General features: G+C 49.5%; 1 protein-coding gene across 3 annotated transcripts in view; it reads left to right on the top strand.

Moving 5' to 3' along the window:
- The first annotated feature begins 4298 nt into the window (after nucleotides 1-4298).
- The window catches only part of BICDL1 (BICD family like cargo adaptor 1), a 44488-nt gene continuing 25499 nt past the window's right edge, over nucleotides 4299-23287 (top strand). For all 3 annotated transcript variants that reach the window (XR_005840077.2, XM_025155559.3, XM_015275396.4), the window contains exons 1-2: nucleotides 4299-5012; nucleotides 9371-9586. Coding sequence is in view for 2 of the 3 variants with exons in the window: in XM_025155559.3 (XP_025011327.2) it covers nucleotides 4326-5012; nucleotides 9371-9586 (903 nt within the window). In the remaining variant the exon portion in view is untranslated. The remainder of the gene's footprint in view (nucleotides 5013-9370; nucleotides 9587-23287) is intronic.

Here is a 23287-nt window from a genome sequence, read left to right as displayed (position 1 = left end):
CTAATCATTTAATGGTTGCAGAACTGTACGGTGGCCAACACCACTTAAGGTAATGTTAGGACCTGATGGTTTCCTATGAAGAAATGCAAGCAAGAACATCTCATTTGGACTCTCTCTATGTCCAGAGTCTGCCTGAAGCAAACTTTCCCATCTGCCATGACAGTTTTTTCCTCGGTGAGATGTAAAGTCAAGAAGAAGCCCAGGTGCAAAGTGGCACATATGTCACCTGGCCCACTGGGACCAGGAGCAAAACAAGGTCAAACTGCCAAGCTGGTACCCCTAACAATTCAAGTTGGCCTGAAGTATTGGCTGCATGACTCCACGAGCTCCAGAAGCGTTCTACTTGTGTGCAGAGCTGCTGTCTGCTTTGGTCTGGAGAGATGGCTATGGCATGCTTCCAAACTTCACACCTGAAACAGTGACTAAAAGCTACAGCACAATGTATTTATATCTCTAACTCATAGATGCCTTGGCACAATGCTCCTATGTGCCACATAACAAGTTCAGTCCATTAGCCTATTCTTTTCCCTTTGCATCCCTTGTTCCTCACAGCTTGGCAGGGGAGTGAGCACAGCCAGGTGTCAGCTCTGTCCTTAGGCAGTACTGAGTCACTCAGGCCATGTTTTTGAACCCTTAAGCAATCAAGAGATATTTCTCCCAACTTCAATGTTATGAGTCACCTTGGTGTCAGTGCTTTTTCTGCTCTTAACGACATAGTGTTGATAACCATGGGAAACAGTCTTGCTGGGAACTCTTTGGGGACCTGGCATCTCGGGAAGAATCAGGGTGGTCTTCTGTTTTACTGCACGTTGCTTGGCTAACACTCATAACAGCTTTCTTCTCCTTTCTGTTAAACCAGTAATTTCCATCCTCTTCTCCCTTGCCAATCCCTACCAATCACTTTCCCATCTCATATTTCCCATCTCTGGCACTGGGGAGAACCTGGACACACACAGACCATGCAGCTTCAGATGTTAGAGAAGCAAAGAGGAAGAAAGGTCGCACAGGAATCCTATCTGGCTCTGCAGTTCTGGACTGCTTTGGAAGCAAGACATGTATTGCCTTTAATTATTCATCTGGGTAACTGCAACCTCTGAGCAAACTCCCCTCGCCTGCCCGCGCCTCTTGCTGCCCATCTTACAGCAGCAGGAGGCTGAGCAACATGGAAAACACCTCAGCATGCACATATGTGAAACACCAGAATGACTTCAAACTTTTGTCAGAAAGAAAGTGTGGCAAAGCAAAGAGAAAATCCAAGCAATTAATCACTCAGGCAGATATGAGAGAGAATGGCAAAGTAAGCCTGAGAACTGGTGCTGTCCTCCCTATGGGACTATCAGCCCCCAGCAGGAAGATTAAGGATGCTGATGGGAATCCCTCTCACAGTTAGCTGTAAAAGCATAGGACAGCAATCAGCTTTCCTGTTTATATTTCAGTCTCCTTCCTCTAAATAAGAGAGGACGATTCCCTGCAGCATTCCATTGCTGCCTGCTGCCCTCACAGCCCAAGTGGAAGTACTCGGGCCTTTATTGGATTTGTAGCTTTTCTGATGTGCTCAGAATGATCTGTACTGCTTCACTCGCACAGCTCAGTGCATGCCAGCATTCACTGGTGTAACCACGAGAGATCCAGGCCCCTCTACTACATCTCCTTCGTGAAGAGACCCAACAGTGGAATCCCTGGAAGGCAGAACGTTCATTTCAAAGCACCACTTCTAACAGCGCACTTGACAGTGGGCTTGAAGAGCCTGAGCAGCTTTGAGCTCACCTCTCCTTGACCCCCTGGGGAGGACAACACACACGGCTATATCTGCTGCTTAAATTGGATTGCCCGTTTCAGTATCTCAATCCTTTCAGAACCCATCCAACAGAGCGAGTTGCCCTGAGTGGCTCCTTCAGGTGAGTTCTCCAGCCCTTCCCATGGCTTAATTTCTAAGCTGGGTGACTGTGAGATGGGGAAAAGCAAGAAGGGGAAACTACTTAAGAACAAAGGTAGCTCTGACCTGTAACCATCAGAAAGATCAACATGGCAGAAGGGCAATACAGGAGGTGTAATAGCAAACAGACTGGCACAAATGGAAAGGTGCTCACCCATCTCTGAAGATTCAGGCTCACAGGGAAACCTCCACAAGGGAGGGATCTCCAGAAAGAGATCCTCCTCCACAGGCAGTCAGCCCTTCAATGAGGTCTAAGAGAGGTGCAGCCAGGCTCCACCCCTTCCTACCACACAGCTGAATTGCCTTCACCTGTGCTCCCAGGGCTGACCGGGTCCTTTCCCCAGGTGCTCCATCAGTGCTTTGGGCCATGATTCAACAGCTCCCATACATACCCCTTATCCTGTCCAAGTCAGACTAACTTTTGCTACTTGCTCTTCTGCTGCAGTTTCTCACCTGAGCAGGAAAACAGTGATCATTTCTCTTATAAACAATCTTACACCGCTCTCTTATATGGATATTTTATTTTCACCCTCATTTCCTAATGCCACTATGAAGGTGTATATCCTGGATGAGATGCCATACATACTTGTGATGTGATTACACCACTTGCATCAGTCACTTGCTCTCAGTTCTCTGCATGCTTGAATCAGTCTGTCCTTATGGGTTCTCAGAAAGGGTCTGTGCCACCATCAGCCCCTTTTTTTGTTGGCTGTGGTTCTCCAAGGACATATCCAAGCCCATCTAAGGGAAGAGAAGCAACAACAGCAATCAGGTGCCTATGGACAGAGACACAGGGCCAGATCTGCAACACATAGCACTGATTTACGTCTCCTCCATCAAGCAATTGCATTTTTCCCTCCCCATCCAAACAGATGCAGCTCTGGGATTTGTTTCGGGCTTTGTTTGAGGGATTAAAACCATCTCCATATAATCTCTCTTTGTTTTATACACCGAAAGAAGCATTAGAGATGAACACTAAGGCCACAATGGATTTCATTAATCACACCAGGCTTGGTTTGCTGTAGTAGGCACTTCCAGCAGAAGGTGCTCACAATCAGTTTAATCATTAATCTCCCTCCTGTTTAAACAGTGATGAGCAAATCTGTGACAGCCTGGTTCCTGCATCAGGGCAGGGGCTTCTTGTAAAAGCAGCAGCGCTGTTGGAGCCATCTCCCCTTATGGCATATCCTGCTTTTTTGGCAATATAGGCCCCAGCTGATTGCAAGGACAAAAGGTCTGGAAAAATCGGTACCTGGGGAATTGCTATGAGATAAAGGAGGAATCACTTCTGGGTCACCAGTGCAAAAGAAAGCAGGGTCCCAATGGCCAACAGTCACCATCGCAGGACGGGTGCTGGCAGGAGCATGGCACGAGGCGCTGCGTCTCCAACGGGTTTCAGTAGAGACGATGTTTGCATCACAAAAACACCACTGCCAGGACAAGGGCCACCTATCAACACGTCCTCCTAGCTGGGCTCCTGGGGCACGTCCTCAACAAAAACCACAACGTGGTGGCAGATGGCCAGAGGGAAATGTGCATTGCCACAATTCATGCTCAGATGGCCAGAGGGAAATGTGCATTGCCACAATTCATGCTCTGACCGTTGTGAATAATCAGCAGCTCTCCGGTGCCCCGGCTCTGTCACGAGGCAGCAGCCAGCCAAGCCAGAAAGCTGCATCAGCCATCAGCTGTCCCGGCCAAATAGCTGCTGGGGACTGATGTGCTGGGGCAGCTGCACAGGGATGGACGCAGCCTAAGTGAGATGCCTACAGGAGAACAAACCCCATGGAAGCAGAGTCTAGAGGTAAAAACTGTAAGTCTGACATTTATTCCTGCAGGCTTCTGGGAGTCAAAAGCACAAGTTTTGTTTAAAATGCTTTTGTTCAATCACTTGCTTCGAAATTAAAGCACCATGAGAAAGTGAGGAAGCACCATCTGAGCTGAGGTGATGGCACGCGCCTTTACCCTGCTTCACTCTGCCTCAGCCTTCCCCTCTTGTGGCAAGGAGGAAAGTGGTGTCCAGATCTAAAGGGGCATAAAGCCAAAGAAATAAATAATGAACAACCCCCATAAATAAAGAACCAATTCCACGGACTGTGATTACCTGGAAATCCTGCCCCTGGTAAAGGCTCTTCCCAGAGACAGAAATGCTATGAGCAGATTGACTACAACTCCCAGCATTCACTGAAGCCGCTGCTGAGACAAATGTTATCCGGGAACATCCAAAACAATCAGAAAACGAAAGCAAGCCCCAGTGGCTGCTGGAAGCTGTAGTCAGCTCTCCAGGTGCGAACAACGGAGTAAAAAGGTATTATTGAGAGCCGCCCTCCTCCCCAGCAGAGCCCAGCCGGGCTCTGAAGGAGCGGGCAGCGAGCAGGAAGGAAGCGCTATGCCCCATCAGAGCGCCCGGCTCCCTCCTTGGGCCTTTCACGCCAGCCCAGCGTTTCGGAGGGATTTTTGTCCCGAGCCCGCGGCGCAACCAGCGAGAGCCGATCGCGGCGGGCGGGCGCAGCAGGCACGGGGAGACGCGCGCCCGGCTCAGACGCACGCAGCGCTCCGGCCGTCGGCAGCCACCGCCACGCCGCGTCCGCGGGGCCGGCCCGGGGCGCTGAGCGCGGGGCGCGGCGCCGGGGGGCGGGGGCCGGGGGCGGCGGCGCTCCCCGCCCAGCAGCCGCAGCCGCGGGCCGGGCGCGGGGGGCGCAGCGGAGCGGCGGCGGCGGCGCGCAGGGCCATGTCGGCGCCGTGCCCGCGCCTGCCCGCCGCCGGGTCAGCACCGGCGGAGGCGGACAGCGCCGGCGGCATGGAGCCGCCCGCCGCCGCCGCCGCCGCCGCCGCCGGGGCCGCCGCCCTGGAGCTGGCCCTGGAGGAGGAGCTGGCGCTGCTGGCCGCCGCCGGGGAACCGCCGGAGCCGCCGCCCGCCGCCGCCGCCCGCGACCCCGAGCTGCTGTCGCTGATCCGGCAGAAGGAGAAGGACCTGGTGCTGGCGGCGCGGCTGGGCAAGGCGCTGCTGGAGCGCAACCAGGACATGAGCCGGCAGTACGAGAGGATGCACAAGGAGCTCACCGACAAGCTGGAGGTGAGGCCGGCCCGCAGCGCTCCGCAGGGCCCCCGCTCGGGGCCGCGTTCCCCGGGAGCCCCGGGTTCGCTCCCCTTCCCCGACCAACCCGGGCGCGGCCGCGATAGGGATGAACGGGTCGAAACGCCCCCTCTTAGGCCTGGGGTGCTGCCGTCCCCGCTCCTTGGCTGCCGTGAGGGCCTGAGGACGGGCTGTGAGCCTCGTTCGGGAGGCCCCGGGGTGCTGCTCTGCCCCACGTCCCAGCCGGGTGGGGAGACGTGCACCGTGCAGGGCTCGTGGCAGAAATGCCGTGTAAGTTACATGGATACCGAGGCATGGAGCGTTTTGAACCCTCCTGCTTAAGCTGTTGCAGCTGAGGCATTAGGCATGGCAGGAGATAAGCCCCACTGATACGTTTCTGCTTGCTGGTCGCTCTGAAAAATACCCACAGGTATCTCAGAGCCATTTGCCAGGAGCCCAGTGGATTGAGCTGTGTATTGATTTTTAAGGTTGAGATGGAGCTACTACAAAGAATAAGGCTCGTGTAGGCAGCTTCCTTCAGAACAACTCTCTCGCACAACTGTGTACAACTATCTTCTTTTCAGAGAGATTCTTGCAATGTTCCTTCCCCCAGCGAGCAGCAGAGCTCCTGGTTTGCAGTGCAGCTTCTCACCTTCCTGGAGAGAGTCTGAACAATGCTCGGTTAACACCCAAATTTCAAGTAGCGGCCCTAGGCCAATTCTTTGTGCACTCCTACATATTCCTCTGTTCATTCCTTGTGGATTTACAGCCCTCAAGTACTGTCAGATTCATGGAATTACTGCATGGCCTTTGTTCTCAGACCCTTTTCTTCCCAAAAGGAGAAATTCCTCCCTGTTATTAAACTCAGCACTTCACCATAGCTGCTCTTTGCAGAGAGCTCTCCCTGCGTCTGCTGTTGGGTTAGAAGCAGTACTGAAGGTGACATTTGCCCAAATTGTTATTTAGCAGCACTCTTTGTCAGATCAGAATTTCTCAGAGTGTGACGATTTGCTGGTGAATGCTTTCGGGTTGGTCTTTAAGCACGAACAGACGTCTGTGGCATTGTGCTGACGTGGATTCCCTGTGAGTTGGAGTAAAACCTTTCCTATCATCCAAGAGAAATGCTCAATGCGAGGTGCCTCCTGGGCTGCCCCTCTGTGAGTCTGGGGGTCTCAAACAGCACCGTCTGTGGAGTGGAAAGGTGAAAAGGAGAGGGGGAAAAACTCAGGCTTTACAATGCTTACCCCAGTGTTTACCTCCACTTTTATGGACCCATTTAGGAGGTGAAGGAAAGGATGAGAAATGCTGCCAATTGTTTGCATTTTTGTCCCATTGCTATTGTTTCAGCTTTCCAGTTGAATGACAGATTCTGGTTTTTCAGGTGGTGCATCTGATAGCAGTTCTCTGCTTAAGGGTCGGTTTTTTTTTCTGCTGGGCTTGTCAGATCTGAGTCTGTACTCCTTGACCCACACAAACTTGAACAGTAGTATTCTACAACACAAGCCTTGTAATCCTTGTTCCTGCAGATTAAAAGCTGGCCTCTTCCTGTTGCCACTGAAGTGAACTGAATTTCACAGTAAGCTTTTCCATCTTGGAGGAATGGGGAGGAAGGACTCCCATCTCTTACCTCCTTCCCTACACTGAGAGCTCTCAGATAACCAGAAGCAAAGTCTCAAATGGCGACAATTGCACTGCTACAGTGATGTACGAGCAGCATTCAGGAGAGATTTCCCCCCAGGTAGCAGCCCAGTGTTGGTTATGGGAACCCAGTGAAGCCTCTCCATTTCCCAGCAGCCAACGTGCTGGCCTGCTCTTCTGATACTTTGCCTCAGCACTCTGCTTTTGCAGTGTTAGCACCACACTGGTGAGAAACATCTCTTTTTCCTATGGTAGCTTTGTTCCCTGGGGCAGTGTACACATAGGCAGACAGCTGCTGCTGGCCAAATATGTTCTGGTTTTGCAGGTGTGGCATTGAAGGTCAGCATTCCCACCACGCACCCCTACTCTGATTTCACTTAAAGCTCTGAATTTGAGTTCATTTCTAAGCATACAACTGTAGTCCTGTAATAAACTCTGATCTGTGATCCTAGTTTTATCCTCTGCAAGTGGTTAAGACATTTCATACCTCATTCTGTTGGTACAGATATGCTTGTCTCATCTCAGCTTTTTGAGGCTGGATGTTAGGAAAAATATCTTCTCCAGAAGAGTGGTCAGGTGCTGGAATGGGCTGCTCAGGGGTGGTTGGGTCACTGTCCCTGGAAGTGTTGGAGTAATGCTTAGATGTTGTGCTAAAGGACATGGTTTAATGGGGTTATATTGGTGGTAGGTGGATGGTTGGATTGGATGATCTTGGAGGTCTTTTCCAACCTTGGTGGTTCTATGAGTGCAGAAGCTGGACACTATGCATGGCATGGGTTCTCCTTTGCACTAAGGCACTGAAGTGGTGTGTAAATGACTGGCAAGGCTCATCGGTGGCTTCTAAATCACACATGGGTATGTTTGTGTGCACTAAGGAACTCCAGCTGCGCTGTTGCTCCTTGGCAGGCTGAAGTTTCACCTTCCATCTAGAGAAGGCCCTGGATCTTTCTCAACGTTGCCTAGCAGTGAGAGAGACAGAGCTGTGAAACACAGCATTTTTAGTGCACTGCTGAAAGCGGAATTGTGGCTGCTCCAGCCACCCTTAGTTGCCATGGGCCTTGCATTAGGATCTCCTATCTACTTAGTGCATTAAAGATGATGATTGTAATGCTGTGTGTTTGCAAGGGGTACTCATTCCTTCAGCATCTGGCAATGCAGGGAAACACTTGGCTTTGTTTTTACCCCTTGCATCTGAAGGTTTTCCAGAAAGTCCTGGATTTGCAGAAGGACTGGGAGGGTTACAAGCAGAGCATTGCTACACTGTGCTGAAGAGTGCATAGAAGATTTAGGGATAAGATCAGGAAAGAGACAACACGGCATCTTCGGCAGAGGAGGAGGGGTGGAACATTAGTGATAACACAGGCCAGAGGGCTGCTGGGGAAGTGCAGAGCTCTGACATTCACTCCTGCCCAGGAAGGTGACAGAGACCCTGCAAGGCGGGCTGTGTGTCATCAGCAGTAGGCACCCAGGGGAAACAGCCACCTCACTGCCTGTGTTCCTAACAAGCAATAAAAAGCCACTTCACATAAATGCAGTGCAGTTTTCTTTCCCTCCTAGCAGGTTTATTTTCCCTTCCTAACATGAGCGTCACAGGGGATGGCTCACTGGGGGATGATAACCTGGGAAGAATGCTGCCAGTGCTGGGCCCAATGGCTTTCTGTTCTTTGCTGAGACGTGTTCCTAAAAGGCTGTGAACCTGGTAGAGAGCAGCAGCAGTTCATTATGGGGGACAGAAAACAAACAGCAAGGAGAGGGCTCCTGCTCTTCAGGTTTCCCTGCTAATCTTAGGACGTGGACATGTCCCAGTCTGCGGCCGCTCTACAAGTATGCATGTGGTTTCAGGCACCAGGGGAAATCCGAGCTCACATTTTCAGAGCAGAGATCCTTTCAAACGGGCACAACAAATCTATTTTGACCTAATTTGCAGCTCTGTATCAGTCAAGCCCTCATTTAACTGAGCCTGTAAGGCATCTGAAAGTTCCACCAGGTTCACGCTGTCCCTCGTTTTGCAACCAGTCCTAAGCAGTTTCTAAGGGCAGTTTCCAGAACTGAGAGTTGTTTCTGAAAGACTTGCAGCCCGGAATGTGCACGTGTCACATCTAGAGACACTACTTCAGTGCATCCACTGCCACCCCAGAGGGGACTGCATCAAACAATGGAGTTACTGTGGACTATCAAATCACCAGGCAACTAATTAGGTCAGGAATAGAAAGAACAAATGGGTAGATGATTCAACTGTTGTTCATAAGACCCATATGACAAGAAAGATGCCTCATCCAGCTTCCTCATCAGCACTAAGGGTACAATTTGTGTAATTTTGACTGTAAAGGCAACCTTTAAAAGAATTCTGCCGCTGCCCACTGAAATACTGGTTAGGAATTAGCTGGGCTCCGCTAATCGATTGGCCTGCCTGACCTATATTTTCCACCTATTGCCATGCTGCCTGCGTTACTCTTTTGGCAGTTATTTCAGTAAAAACTCAATGTGCTGATCTGCAGAGGCCAAGGACAGGCCAATTGCTGGCAGCAAGAAGCGAGCTTAGTGCCTGTGACCTGCCCTGACATGGGGGGGACTGCCACCTCCATGCACCGCCGTGCTCTACCACCATTCTCCTTCCTGCACCCAAGGACTCAGTGCAGAGCACGAAGGAGCAGGAGGAGGCAGCGCTCACTTTTTTCCCACCCTTCCTAACCTCTTCTCCCCCTCCCTGTTCCCTACAGCACCTGGAGCAAGAGAAGCATGAGCTGCGGAGGCGGTTTGAGAACAAGGAAGGAGAATGGGAAGGAAGGGTGTCTGAGCTGGAAAGCGACGTGAAGCAGCTGCAGGATGAGCTGGAGAGGCAGCAGGTTCACCTGCGGGAAGCCGACCGTGAGAAGACAAGGGCTGTCCAGGAACTCTCTGAACAGAACCAAAGACTCCTGGACCAGCTCAGCAGGGTGAGTGAGCGTTGGCATAACGTTGTGCTGCGTGGATTGAGTGGTCATTTAACACACAGGTACCTTTCTCAGCTCTTTGCATCTCAATCTGATTTGGCAGATCTGTTCCTCATCTGTGAATAGGCTGAGTGAACATGAAGTGCAAGAAAAAGGCACATCTGTGACAGGGGCAGGGAGGTGAGAGGCTCTTCGCCAACCTCTCTTATAGTCTATGTCCATTAACTATAAAACTATTAAACTGAATACACCATGCTGTTCCACAATGGTGCATCACTGCAAATAATGTTGTGGTGTGTAAATGTCTGAGAACCTACTGAAATTCCTTGGGATGCTATGTTTCAGCAAAGAGCTTAGCCTCCGAGTGAAAGAGGATTTGGAGTAAGGCTGCCTCAAATCAGCCTAATTGACTGACTCTTTCCAGCACAGGTTTCATCCTGACAGCAAAAAACTTAACAGTTCCTGCCTCCTCCCCTAGATGCTGACCTGTCTTCTGCAATTAAGTGTCTTGTCTTTTTCTCCCCACTGGACAGTACAAATCATAATCTGAACTGCTTGGGAGCACTGTTACTCTGGCAGAAGAAGGCATTCTGTCACCAGTTGCACATCCCCAAAATAGAATAGGACAAAAACATGCACCAAAACTCATGCTGAAGAGGTCCACCTAAGGGTAAAAGAGTGCATTTCGGACCAGGTTCAGTCAGAGGTAGGTCTCTGGGGCTGGCAAAGATATGTTTTAAGGGGCTGGGTCAATAGGTCATTTGAAACGCTAGGACAGAAGACTGAAACAGGCCAAGAATAAAGGCCTTCTCACTTGTCTCTGCTCAGTCTGGGTATGCTGTTTTCCTGTGTCTCTGGAAGAGGTCTTCAGTAAAATATTTTGCACTGGAACTTGAAAAAAAAAAATCATTCCTCATTCTGCTACAGGTTTTCCTGTCAAGTGCTGAGGAAGTTGCTTAGTCTGTAGATTAATTGGTGCTTAAAAAGTAATAATAGGAATAAAACACCCCTCCTTGGTTTAGGAGAGCTGCTAAATTCACCACTGTTTTTAAAGCAGTATCTCCCAGGTGTAACAGATGAGCCAGAGAGGATCTTCTGCCTCTCCTCTGGGCAGAGCATCTCACATACAATGTAGATAAGAGGTTCTCTCCAAGCCCTTGCAGATTGTGTTATGTCAGATTTACCACCTGAGGCCAAAGACTTGGCTGTCATTAGATTTGGTGGCCCTCGGGGATATTCTGTGCATGCACGCTTTCCATTCCTGGCTAGGAGATGCCAGATCTGTCATGGTCCCAGTATGTAAGCAGGTAATAAAGACAGTCTAGAAGGTAGGAAAGGAAAACCAAACAGCTTGCTTTGAGCTTTAAACTGGATGGGATTATCCTCAGTTAACACTTGTGCTGCAGGAGCCTCTCACAGCCCAGCTGCTCAGTAAAGCCTGGTGCAAAGGATCCAGCAAGTTAGGTCTACCAGCAGTGTCAGTGCATGGGGTTTATTCCCTCAGCTCCCTATTACTGCCAGAAATAATCCTCCCACCTCAGAATTATCCCATCTCAGGAACAAAATCACCCCTTGGCACTGACCTTGGTGCTCCAGCCCCACCTTGTCCCCAGCTTTGGGTAGGGGACAGATGTTCTGCAATGCTCAGATGAGCAGAGGAAGCAGCTTACTCTTGCTGAGGCATCCTGGCCAAGACTCACCTCTCAGTGGCTTTGTCACCTGGTTAAGACTTGCCAATAGCTCAGATATAGCCAGAGACGTAGTAGGTGTGCAAACAGCTTTCCTAGAGTCATGAGAATGTAAGCAAACCAAAGCCAGGTCAGGAGTGGTCTGTTGCTTAGCCAAGGCTTTGGTTGAGGCTTTTAAATATCTCAGCCCTTGATTACTGCATACTTGTTACTCTACGTTTGCAGTCCAGCCTTTCTAGTTCTCTTACTCTGACGTGGTTATGTACACAGTGTTTGAGCCCTGGTCACCCACATAATTCTGGCTCCTGTTAGTACAATAAACAGATGCAGCTACACAGACACACTTGCCTACAGTTATATTGCCATAGGCTGGGGTCTCTCTAGGGATCAAAAACTGAGCACCAGCAGAGGAGAAATCCTATGAAGGTGTGCTGTTACAGCTTCTGTGAACTCCGAGGATCTTGATAGCCTCTGTGTCCCCAGTTCTGCATTTTTTGTCACAGTGCTCTGTCTGGGAGGGGTACACTGGGAAAAAAATCAGTGATAAGGCAATTAAAGCTTCATTCAGAGCCTCAGCTCTACCCCCATCTGTCACTGAGTGCCCTACTAGAGGTTTCACTCACAGGAGGACAAAGAAACGTTGCTCTCTGATATGAGTCATTCTGTACTAAATAGACACTGCCTCTTTAAAATTTAATTTCTACAGATTAGCAATTAACACCTCATGGCCCAGTTTCACAGTACTTGAGCATCTCTCTGGGAAAGGCATTCCCTTGGCACCAGACTGTACATCAAGTGATGGTCTCAGCCTCACAACCTACCAGCCCACATCATCCTGCTTGCTTCTTTGGGGGTTCCAAACTTCTACCCCTTCTGCCTTAGGGCCAGCCAGCATCCACTGTCTCCTAACCCTCCTCCTTCCTGCTGTCATACTCTTACTAATTAAGCCTTAGGTCTCTTTTTTATTCACACCACCTTTCCCAGAGATGAAGGGCCAACTCAACCGCATGCTTTTCACCAGTATGAACCTGGCACAAATGCTAACCAATCGAGCACACACTCCCACACACAGATAGCAAAGGGACCTAGAGAGCTCTGTCTTGCAATTAAACCATGGGACTGAAAAACCCATCCCTGGTGCTGGCACGGACTGGTAAGGAAAACTCAGTGTTAGGGATTTAGAGACTGTTCTATCTAGAACTGGCGATAACTGTCTTGCCTTAGAGTTGCCAAGAGGCTACAGTCAGGTCTGTAAAATGACTTGAGGTCTTCAGATGAGATGATGAGGCAGGAGAACTTTACATATCTAATAATAGTAAGTAGGCTATAAGGAACTTTACCTCTTCTTGCAATACAGCCTTCTGTTAGAAGCAAAGAACCACACCGAACAGAGACAGCAGCCAGAGTTCTAACAGCATTAAACAATATGGGAATGAAGTAAGGCTGGGAGCTCACAGTGAAAGACACAGCTCAGATGCTGAAGATCAAGTTTAGGATCTTCACAGTAACCTTATTTTTTAATTTTCTAAGTGATGATTGCAATCCCTTCTGCATGATTGGATTTCCCTCCCCCTGCTTCAGCACAGCAAACCAGGTAGTACTTCTCAGCAGTGCCCATACCAAACACAGTGCTGATTTTTACCTGGGAGAGCTGCAGAGCACGCACACCAAGGTCCATGCTGCTCACCACACGCACTCAAGAGGCAAAGCACAGTTCTGCCAAGAGAGCCATGGCTTGGAAATGGTTTTGTTTCCAACTTCTCCACTCTCTCCCATCTGTTTCGGTTCCCCATTTAGAAGAAAGAAATAAATCCCTATCCTTTTAAGTTATAAAGTAAGGGGGAGAAGGGAGGTGGGGAGCCACATAGTGAAAGGCTTCCTCTTAAATGCACCCACAGCAGCAACCACAGCAAAAGTGCTGTTCCCACCTTAGAGCTTCCAGGAGCTACTAACATAAATAACAACAAGAAGCAGCCCTCTGCCTATATTGAGGCAACATATTACTACTTTGTCAGGAAGTGAATGAAAAATAAGACTTTCACACTGTTTCTGAAGAGTTTCACCAGATGGCATTCCCACACACTTCCTGCTACCAGCCCTGGGCTCCTGGAGCTGTTTGCTGCATGCAGCTTGGGCAAGGATGCATCCTCCCTAGATCTGTTGGGTTTCTTTTCTGGTACACTGAGTACAAGGCAGTAAGCTCACAACATCCAGCTCAGGTAGTTTTTGCAATGAAAGTCTCTTTTCCCCAGCAGGAAGCAGAGTGTCATCTTGCATCACTGAAATAGCTCTTTGTTGAGGAGCACTGCAGCATCCCTCAGAGGGACCCTCAATCACCAACTTCTTATATTCCCTCAGCATCCAGTGCCAACACAGTGCTACAAAGAATGAAGTGTTTCAGTCAGTCCCTTTGGTATAGAAAGGCAGTGACCAGCCAGCACTCAGAATCTCCAAAGGACTTTGCATTTGCTGGCCACAAAACCTTCCTTTCAGTGATATTTCAAGGGAAGGAGATCCGTTTCCTGCTTTGTGCTGCAACACGCAGCATAGCCCTGGAGGACCAGCAGGCACTGCCTGACTCAGATCTGAAAGAAACATGGTGATGCACTGGAACAGGTTGCCCAAGGAGGCTGTGGATGCCCCATCCCTGCAGGCATTCAAGGCCAGGCTGGATGTGGCTCTGGGCAGCCTGGGCTGCTGGTTGGTGACCCTGCACATAGCAGGGGGTTGGAACTGGATGATCATTGTGGTCCTTTCCAACCCAGGCCATTCTATGATTCAAGAATGAACTGAATATATGGTACCATCCTTTCCAAATCACTTGTGCTTCAAATGTCACCTCCGGCGGTCAACAACGTGCTTGGAAAAAACAATGGCCCTGTTGTCAGTGACTGAACAAGTGTGTTGGGCAAGATTCAGTGCTATTTCCATGCCAGAGATGTGCAGCCATTACACTATGAGCTAGCTTGTCTTTAATTCCTCATTTCTAATGTACGGATGCTTAATGCAATCTACCTTAGATTTACTGAGTTGTCTGCAATAGCACAGCAGGGTATATTGAGAATCTCCATGCTTAGCATGGAGGCAAGTCAGGCTCAAGCACTGCTCCAAGGGGTTTATTTTTTAGCCAGAAAAGGGCCCCGAGTGGTGCAAAGCTGAAGAAGAGTTACTGTGACATTTCAAGGTGTGAATCAGTCACCACACTGAGATCTTTGTAAGACTGTCACAGCAAATGTAAAGTTAAGCATTCACTAAAGAAACTTCAGCATTGGGGATGGTGTGCAGAGCCCTGCATAGCAAACCTTGGTCTGCTTCACCTCTGGACAGTGTAAATTCAACAGAATGGGGAGACTGCACAAACCAGAGCCAGACACTGAAAGCAGCAAACCTCCCACTGCCCACACCAGGCACCTGCACTTACCTGCCCCCTCTGAGGCATCAGCAGACCCCAGCAGCACGTAACCAGATCCCCCACTGCCTGCTGAATACTGATCACTGTGCAGGCAGGAATGGCTTCCTCTTACCAGCCACTTCTCCCCTAGCAGAAAGCACTTGTTAATAATTCAGCTTCGTGCCACATCAGGACTGGAACGCTGAGGCTTTCTATGCTCAAGCTGTAAATATAGGACGTGACTGCAGCTGCATGCTCTCTCCTGCAAAGTCCTACAATGAAACGAATCAGTGCCCTAGGAGGTAACGGAGGCACCTCGAGGTCACTGCTTGCTGGGGTTCCATCCAGGTGGATGAAGGGAACCAGGCAGAAGGAAAGGCTCAACCCCCTGGTGAATGCCTCGCCAACCCTGCAGCACCCATTGACCCCATTGCAGGGCACCCAGAGCTTTGGGAACAAGCAGGGCATGAACGTAACAAGCACCAAAGGCAGGAGGAGCAGGTGTGGGAATAGACACTCCCAGAGGTTGCTCGGGGGTTTTGCACCTACCCATTTCAAGCAGGTTTTCTCCCCCGTGCCCTTTGCTTACTAGCGAGCAGTGGCAGAATGGACTTCTGTCCATTCTTCTGGACGTCCACAGAATAAAACAAGGGCATGCACTGCTAGCAAACCACAGCACAAAGCCCTCTGGAGGGAAAGGGTTAAAAATCACTGAGGTTAGGAAAAAAAACATTATGGGAAAGACAGAACTAAACAAATCTCTGCTCATGGGGAAAAGGGGGAGCATCCATCCACCCACGGGCTGGATGGAGCCCCAGGACAGCGGACCTGCACCCCGCCATCTGCAGGGACCCTTTGCTTGTGGTGTGCTGTTGCCTAGCAACATCACAGCAGGTGATGTTGCCACGGCAACTGAGTGTGATCCCACTGCCTGTGATGCTGTGACAGTCAGAGGACACGCAGGGAAACGCATTGGTGACGTCCGAGGCGGTGAGTGGTGGGGGCTGCGGGCTCGGCTCGCTGCCAGGATGTGTCCCTGGCATCACCGCTTCATCCCCTTATTTCCTCTCCTGCTCGCTGCTGTTTATCAAAGAAAAAAATCACCCTGGAGATCTCCCAGCCCAAAGCAGCCTCTGTTGTCTGCCACCCACTGGGAGATTTGCTAGCTGCTAGAGTGACTCTGCCAGGGCTGGGCACTGTGTGCATCCACCCACCAGTGAGCCCTGCTCAGTGGGGGCACGGTGCAACAGGAGTGGTTGTTTGTCACAGCTCATCTCCCATCCTTGAAGGCTGCTGGTGCCCCATGAGGCATCTCCAGAGCTCAGCCCTCCCATCCTCACACCATGGGCAGTTCATCAGCTGGAATGGGTGCCCAGAGCACCATCTAGGTGTACACACGTGTACAACTGCTTATCACCTAGTGATCAGCTGTACGCTGTTCTTCCTTGTACTCCAGCCAAGCCCAACTTGCATTCTGCCTTCACCTCTAGCAAGTAGTTCTGGAGCAGGCCTTAGGGGTTTCTGCAGGACTTTGTGCCTTGACAGACAAGTAGCATCACTGAGCTGTGAATGCCTGAAAGCAGGAATCCAACATGGAACTGAAATTGAACTTGATATATCATCATAAAATCATAGAATGGCCTGGGTTGAAAAGGACCACAATGCTCATCCAGTTCCAACCCCCTGCTATGTGCAGGGTCACCAACCAGCAGCCCAGGCTGCCCAGAGCCACATCCAGCCTGGCCCTGAATGCCTGCAGGGATGGGGCATCCACAGCCTCCTTGGGCAACCTGTTCAGTGCGTCACCACCCTCTGGGTGAAAAACTTCCTCCTAATATCCAAACTAAACCTCCCCTGCCCCAGTTTAAGACCATTCCCCCTTATCCTATCACTATCCACCCTCGTAATATGACAAGGAAATAAAAATCTGAATGAATCCTTCGTTCCCCTGTTGCACCGTACTAAGAATTTCAAGTGGCTGTTCTGTTTGGGTCCAGGTCTTGATGTTTACAGGAGCTGCTTCATTATGCAGTAGCTCAGAGGTAGGGAGATGTGGGCAGCAAAGATTTGGTAGGAATATTTCTGCTTATTCACACTTGCTGTAAACACTTCCTCCAGGATATTCTGGAAAGTAGGACACAGAAAGTGTTTGCATCCAGCCACTGCGTTACCAGCTAGAACCAGAGCTAAACATAATTGAAGGCTTTGCACATCTCTACCCAAGAAAAAACAATTAAACATTTGGTCTTTAAAGAGAGTTCTGAGTTTATAACTCATTCTGAGTTATAAACTTTGCACACATCATAATGAAAGTCTTTAAATTCCTTTTTTTGTTTAAGCAGGAGTGCTTTTCCTAAAGGTAATTTGGTAGAGGACAGCTCAGAAGGGAGGTCTGCAAGCTGTGTTAGGTGCTCTGATCAGCCATGAAATCATAGAGGCCCCTTGCAATACAGCCTAGAGCTTCATCAAGTGCTTTGTTTAGAATTGCACTTAGCAAAATCCTGCTCATTTGGAGCACATACAGAGGATCAGTGGGATTCTTGCTGGCTTCTAATAGATGCCACACTGCAATGGAGACATTCCATGCAGCTGGGCAATTCCAGCACAGATGGAAGCATGCAAGAGTACAACAGGTAGCAACTGATCTTCCATCCAGAGAAGCCTCTCAGTAACATGAGGTCAGATCATCCTGCTGTTAGTACATATTGAAGGAAAAAGGCAAAGAGGCCCCAAGGAACACTCACAAACACCACACCATCCCTAAAGCCTTGGGACACATGTGTGTTTTCACTCTATGTGGGCATGAAGCAATTGGAGGGGGGGGGGGGGGGGGGGGGGGGGGTCAAAGCAAATGCAAACAGGGAAGGATTCAGAGAGGTTCCAACCTTTGCTTGAACACGAGCTCTTGAGCAGATTCAGCTGCAAGGGGAGCTGTGCTTGCCAGCAGATTTATGCACAGATGATGCCAAATGAGAAAGCCTCAAATGACAGCCTTTGCCAAAATCCACCATCTCTTCTGAATTACGTGATCATTTTTCAAACGGCGTCCATCAATTGGCTGCAAGGGGATTTGCTAACTCCAATGATTTCTGTAGTTTTTGCCTCTGATCCAGAGAGATTTATTTCCCTAGGCTTTCCTGAACGGTGTATTTCACTTTGAGCACAAATTCTTCTTAAGTGTGGTGCTGACTTTTCCCTCTCCACCTTAGCACAGGAGAGCACGCTTCTGCAGCAACTGCTACATATTCAGGCAAACAAGCATGAAACTGATGATTTCAGTAATATCTCCTCTTCATGGGGCCTTTCTGACCCTGGAGCAGGGCTGTGTGTGCACATCCTCACCCTGCAGAACTGCAGGCAAGCAGGGTGCTCGCTTCACCTCAGTCAAAGCAAGGCAGCCCAGAAAGCCACTATTTAACCTGCTCAGGCTAACCTGGCTTGCTCTTGTAGCATGCAGGAATAAGCTCACCCCACAGGGAAGTGGTTGACAATGATACACGCTTGGGAACATCATGTTTTCCTACCAGAGGCAATTGCATATCTCTGATGCTGATAAAGCTAAGTAAACACGGACACCTTGAGGCCTCTTGGTCAGCACCCTACTCTGAATGGGTGCCACTGCAGAAACATCTGGGATGGCCACCACTGATTTGCACGACCTAAAACAACTCAAAACCCGCCCCCAGAGGATTAACAGATTGATTTACTTCATGTAAAGAGGTCTCCTCCATTCCAGGCATTATCCAACCCAGCAGCTCAGAGCTACTTACCAAGATTAACTCTGGCACCATGAGGCACCGTCCATCAGCTGAGGGCTGCCTCGCAGTGGTTCCTTCCTTCTAAGGAAGCCATTTGCATCATGGTGTTGAAAACTTGGGAAACTCCTTCCCCCCCCCATGACCCCCTCATCCTCCATAACTCTCCTTTAAGAGACAGTATCACACCAATAAACTCAACTTGCGAGGAAGGAAGGAGACAGGCAGCCCTTACCCCTTTGTTACAGGTCACTGCCTTGCCTCAGTACAGGGGAGGGAAGGTTTGCCCTGCGTGGGATAGGGGCAGTTGTAGTGCTCCAGGTCCTCCATCAGCCTCTGCCCCTTCTCACTGCCAGAGAGCACACAGCTAAGAAAATGCCTTGCTATGTGAAACATGCAGTGCAGAAGCCTTTCCTAACAGCGTGAGCTTGTCTGAATGAAGACATTTAGTTCTCCTGCTTCTCTTAATCTCCCTAAGCAGAGCTATAAGCCAACTCCAGGTCAGGGCAAATAGCCCAGCCTGAGCAAAATGCCCGTTCAGATCCAGGTACCAAGCAGCACATGTTAGTTAGCACCCCCACCCTCTGCCAGCTGGCCTCACTGCAACTGGGTTCACCCTAAGGACATGGAAAGAGTTGGTTGCACTGGGAAGCCACTGCCAGGGTACACACACACCATTTTCCACTCTCCCTTCCCCTCACGCTGCCTGCCATACAAGACACTTGCAGGAGGCACCTGCTAGGTATTTCAAGCACGTGAAGTGGATGGTTTTCATTAAGCCTGTGTCAGCACCACAGACCAGCATGACTTGTTTATAATACGGCCTGCTGACGCTGCAGAGCGCAGACAGATGGGCAGCCATCTCCGCAGCGCCCCTCCACATGACAGCAGACGAGGCCTTTGCAGGATGGGTTGGAAACCTGAAGGCCAAGCTGCTGCTTTAATATCATAGGGAAATGCTGGGCTTCTGCAGCAGCACGTCTCCCATATTTAGCACAGAGAAGGTGATACCTCAGAGGCATTCAAATAATTGCTTTTTGGTGCATTCCACCAGCATCGTTAGGCAAGTGTCCATAAATACCCTTCTTGCATATCTTGTCTCACTGAGATTATGCTCGTCTCCTTGGCAACTGTCAGATGATGTGTAATGCCAGCAGGGATTAGCCTCAGTGAGCCCAATAACCCCCGTGTAAATTCCTGCTCTGCGAGGGGACCTGGAGGGACTCTTCTTTCCTGGTAACATTCAAGTGTTGCCATAAATAATGCTAAATCCAAGAACCTTTCAGTAAACCCGAGGAAGGATGGAAACTAATATGGTGCTTTTTAAGCGGTTGTAGGTCTTCTGTCCTCCAGAAAAGCAGTTTGAGACACGTGGATAAACGTGGTGTCTCACAGCCTGACAAGTGAAGCTGTGTTTTGAACCAGTGCTTAAGAGAAGGCTTGTGTTGAAAACTTGGCCTCTAATATCTTTATCTCCTTTGTTCCTGGATGCCAGCGAGGATCATGCTGGGAAATTCCAAATCCCCACGAGAGCTTAAACTTATGCAGTGCTTTTAAAGCAATTAATTTCTGAAAACTAACCCAGATTGTCTGAAAAATAACCTGAATTCAGGTCAGTGTTTGAAATCCAGGTGCATCCTCTGGCATCAGCTGCATCAAAGCTTTCTGACCCCGCAAGCAGCCGAGGCCTGCGCCCCGAGGCCTGCGCCCCGAGGCCTGCTGCTCAAGCAGACACAACCAAAGCATCACATCAATGAGGTACAACCCCAACACCACCAGTTTTCCGCACGCAGAGCATTTCTCTGGGTAACAACACGCATTTGGGCTCAGTGAGGAAGAAGTTGTTTGTGTCCAGGTAACCTGCCTGGACTGCCAGAGCTAATGGCACAAAGATGAGACCCATCCCACAGCAGTGTCCTAGCTTAGGAAGCCGAGCAGCACCACATGATAGGTGGCATTAGGGGGCTGTGGTGCACAAGTGACCATCTTTAAACTACTTATTCGCCTCCTCCATTGGTCCCTTTCAGTCTCTGTAATCCCTCAACTTGGCATCATCTGCTCTTATTCAACAGGAAAAAAAAAATCATCTAGGTACACTGCAGCAGAAATGAGAATATTGCTGTAATTAAACATCCAGACCTCTGGCACAGTGCTGCATTGCTGTGATGTATCATGGCTGATATCCATCAGAGATGTCAGCTGGAGAGCTGAGGAAGGCCTCCAAGACTGTTCCAGGAGTTAGGTCACAAACCAGCCAAGGCAAGAGGCGATGGGGAAGCCACTGTAGGCAAAATAAGAAAATCCAAGTCTTGGCACAAGCTCCTTAGCAATGATGCAACATGATTTCCTTACATGCTTCCATGGATCTGTTTGGTCCCCAGCCATCTGCTCACTCCAGCACACACCTTGTCACGCACAGGACAGGGAGAGGGGTCAGCAGCCTGGAGCAGGTGGTTTAGCACAGGGAGGATTAAATGTTTCTGACTGAATTGCACGCCTGTGCTCTGGCAGAAATTTTAAGCGGCACCATTTTAGACACTCCTCAACACAGCAAGAAGTCAGTAGATGTAATATTGCTACCACAGGCTTGTGCACAAAGAAATCCAGCTGCAGCAGCAGGAGTGAAGTATTTGCTGGGAGCCAAACTCTGCGAGGTCCTGTCACTGATCACATTATTCTTGCTTTCTGACAGCAAGAGGAAGAGAAATTAAATAATTTAGGGGCAGTTAGGTCCCAGTTTAGAATCCTGCTGTAGTAGCATAAAAACTGGGCAGCAGATCTGCCTGCACTCTAGTGCAGGATAATCCACACACATCCCTGCAAAGCAGCCCTCATCCTCCTTTGAAGGCAAAGCAATTAAAGAATGTAACTGGAAATCAAAGCAGCTGCAGTTAAAGTCTAAGCATACTCAGGACTGCAGAAGGAACCCACTCCCAGCAAACCAGTAACTTATCAGGGAGATTTGGAAGGTAAAGAGCAGCCATTGACACACCGGTTTGGTCATGCTTTACTTGGTGTAATTTAACTGGCCTCCTGTTACCTGTTTAGGGCCAGAAAGTGCATACACGTGGTACGTAATGTTCTCATCCGTTCTGATGCTTAAGAGCACCAAAACCAGCAGCATTTCCCACCCCACTTCTATCCCCAGAATGGGGCCCATGGACCTTTTCCCACTCCATCTTCTGAACCACATCACCAAGGTTGAAAGGGGGGGAATAGGTGAAGGAGGGGAGCACTATCCTTGCTCTGGCCATGCTAGCATAGCCAAGGATGCCTTCAGCCACCAGGAGAAAACATCTTTTCTCAATACCAGTCAGAGAGGACAGGCTGTAATTCTCACAGCCCACGTCATCACAGCATTCCCAATCTAAGCCCTTGTGCTATGCCTCCAGAACCCCACATCTCAACATGAGCAGCTTACAGCTCAGCCGCATGGGAACCCAAGCTGTGGGCCTCCTCTGGCCCCACATCCTCCGGGCAGCTGCTCCCCACCAAGCACCTGAGGCCAGGATCCCTGACAGCTCGTTCTGCATCAGGGCAGTTGTCAGAAAGCAGCAACCTCAGTGCCAACAGCCACACTGGGAATGATACCTCTAAGCAGCAGCTTGGACTGCAAGGGAAAAAAGGGCTTTTGATTCAGTGAAGCATGACCTACATTTGAGAAAACTTTGGCTATGGGTACAAATCTAAGAGTATGCGTGTGCCAAATTTGGGGCCCATGGCCAAGTGCAGAGCCTCTATCCTTTTCAGTGGGCTCCCATTCACATGGAGTTACAGAAAGAGGCCCTTTGCAGTCACTGAAACTGATAATGCATTCTCCTGCATGTGTGTGATTTGGCATGTATATTTTAGACACCATCCCACAGTATGTGCTGCATTCACTCTGTTTTTTCAGCTAGGTTTGCTGCCTGCATTTTCTCCATATATTTTTCCCACTAAGCCTAGCTCTTTGTAAGACTTAAAGTACCAGAACACCTGTGTGTTTGCCAAAATCTGTTATTTTGGGAAATTCATGCAAAAACTTTGTAAGAACAAGACTGTGGGAGGACAAGGCTCCAAGGAGAGATCCACACTCTTGTTCCTGGACTCTCACATCGTCCAGTGTCTCTGGCCATAGCTACACCCATGCAAGGTCTTCAGAGGAGACCAGGCTGACACGTGCACAGGATCTGCCCCTTTACAGAAAGGCACTCAGCTTTTGAGCTGATTTACAGGTGCTGTTCAGAAACTCTTTATCCTGAACTTGGGATACAGCTGCTGTGGTTTAATTTAGCAGCTCCGGCTCGTGCTATAAATCACTATACATATTGCTATCAAGGTGCTCTGAAGGTCAAGGCCCTGCCCTGAGGATCTACAACAAAAACCCAATCCCTACAGTGCTTACATCTGTGGCACTGCACAAAAAGGTAAGCAAGTACTTCAGTGCTGGAGCATCTGCTGCACTGAGTCATGGCTGAGCCACATTAGTGTAGACAGAGCAAAGCAGAGCAGAGGAGCGTGCATGCGGTTACTACACACAGACCTACACTTTGTGCGTGACCGTATTCTACTTAAGCAGATCAGACTGCTCAGAGGCTATTACTAACACAGTCATTATCTTTTGTCACTGATCACCAAGAGCAAGGTCTGCCTCGTGTTAGAAGTCTGCTCCAAAGACCTTATGCTCTAAAGAGCCAACAAGGGAGAACGATTCAGGAATAGCTGAAGGCAACAATAAGTATTGCTGAGTTAAAAGATCTCTCTCAAAGCTTTTCACCTGCACAAATCCAGCACAATTCTGCCATGTTTAGAGTGACAGATCAAATACTAGTTGACCAGGAAACAGATTATCTATTTTTTTTAGAGTGAGATGCTACCTGTCAGCTCCAGA

The sequence above is a fragment of the Gallus gallus genome, chromosome 15 (assembly GCF_016699485.2).
Source record: "Gallus gallus isolate bGalGal1 chromosome 15, bGalGal1.mat.broiler.GRCg7b, whole genome shotgun sequence".
Classification (NCBI taxonomy): Eukaryota; Metazoa; Chordata; class Aves; order Galliformes; family Phasianidae; genus Gallus; species Gallus gallus.
This window is presented reverse-complemented; position numbering and strand designations above follow the sequence as displayed.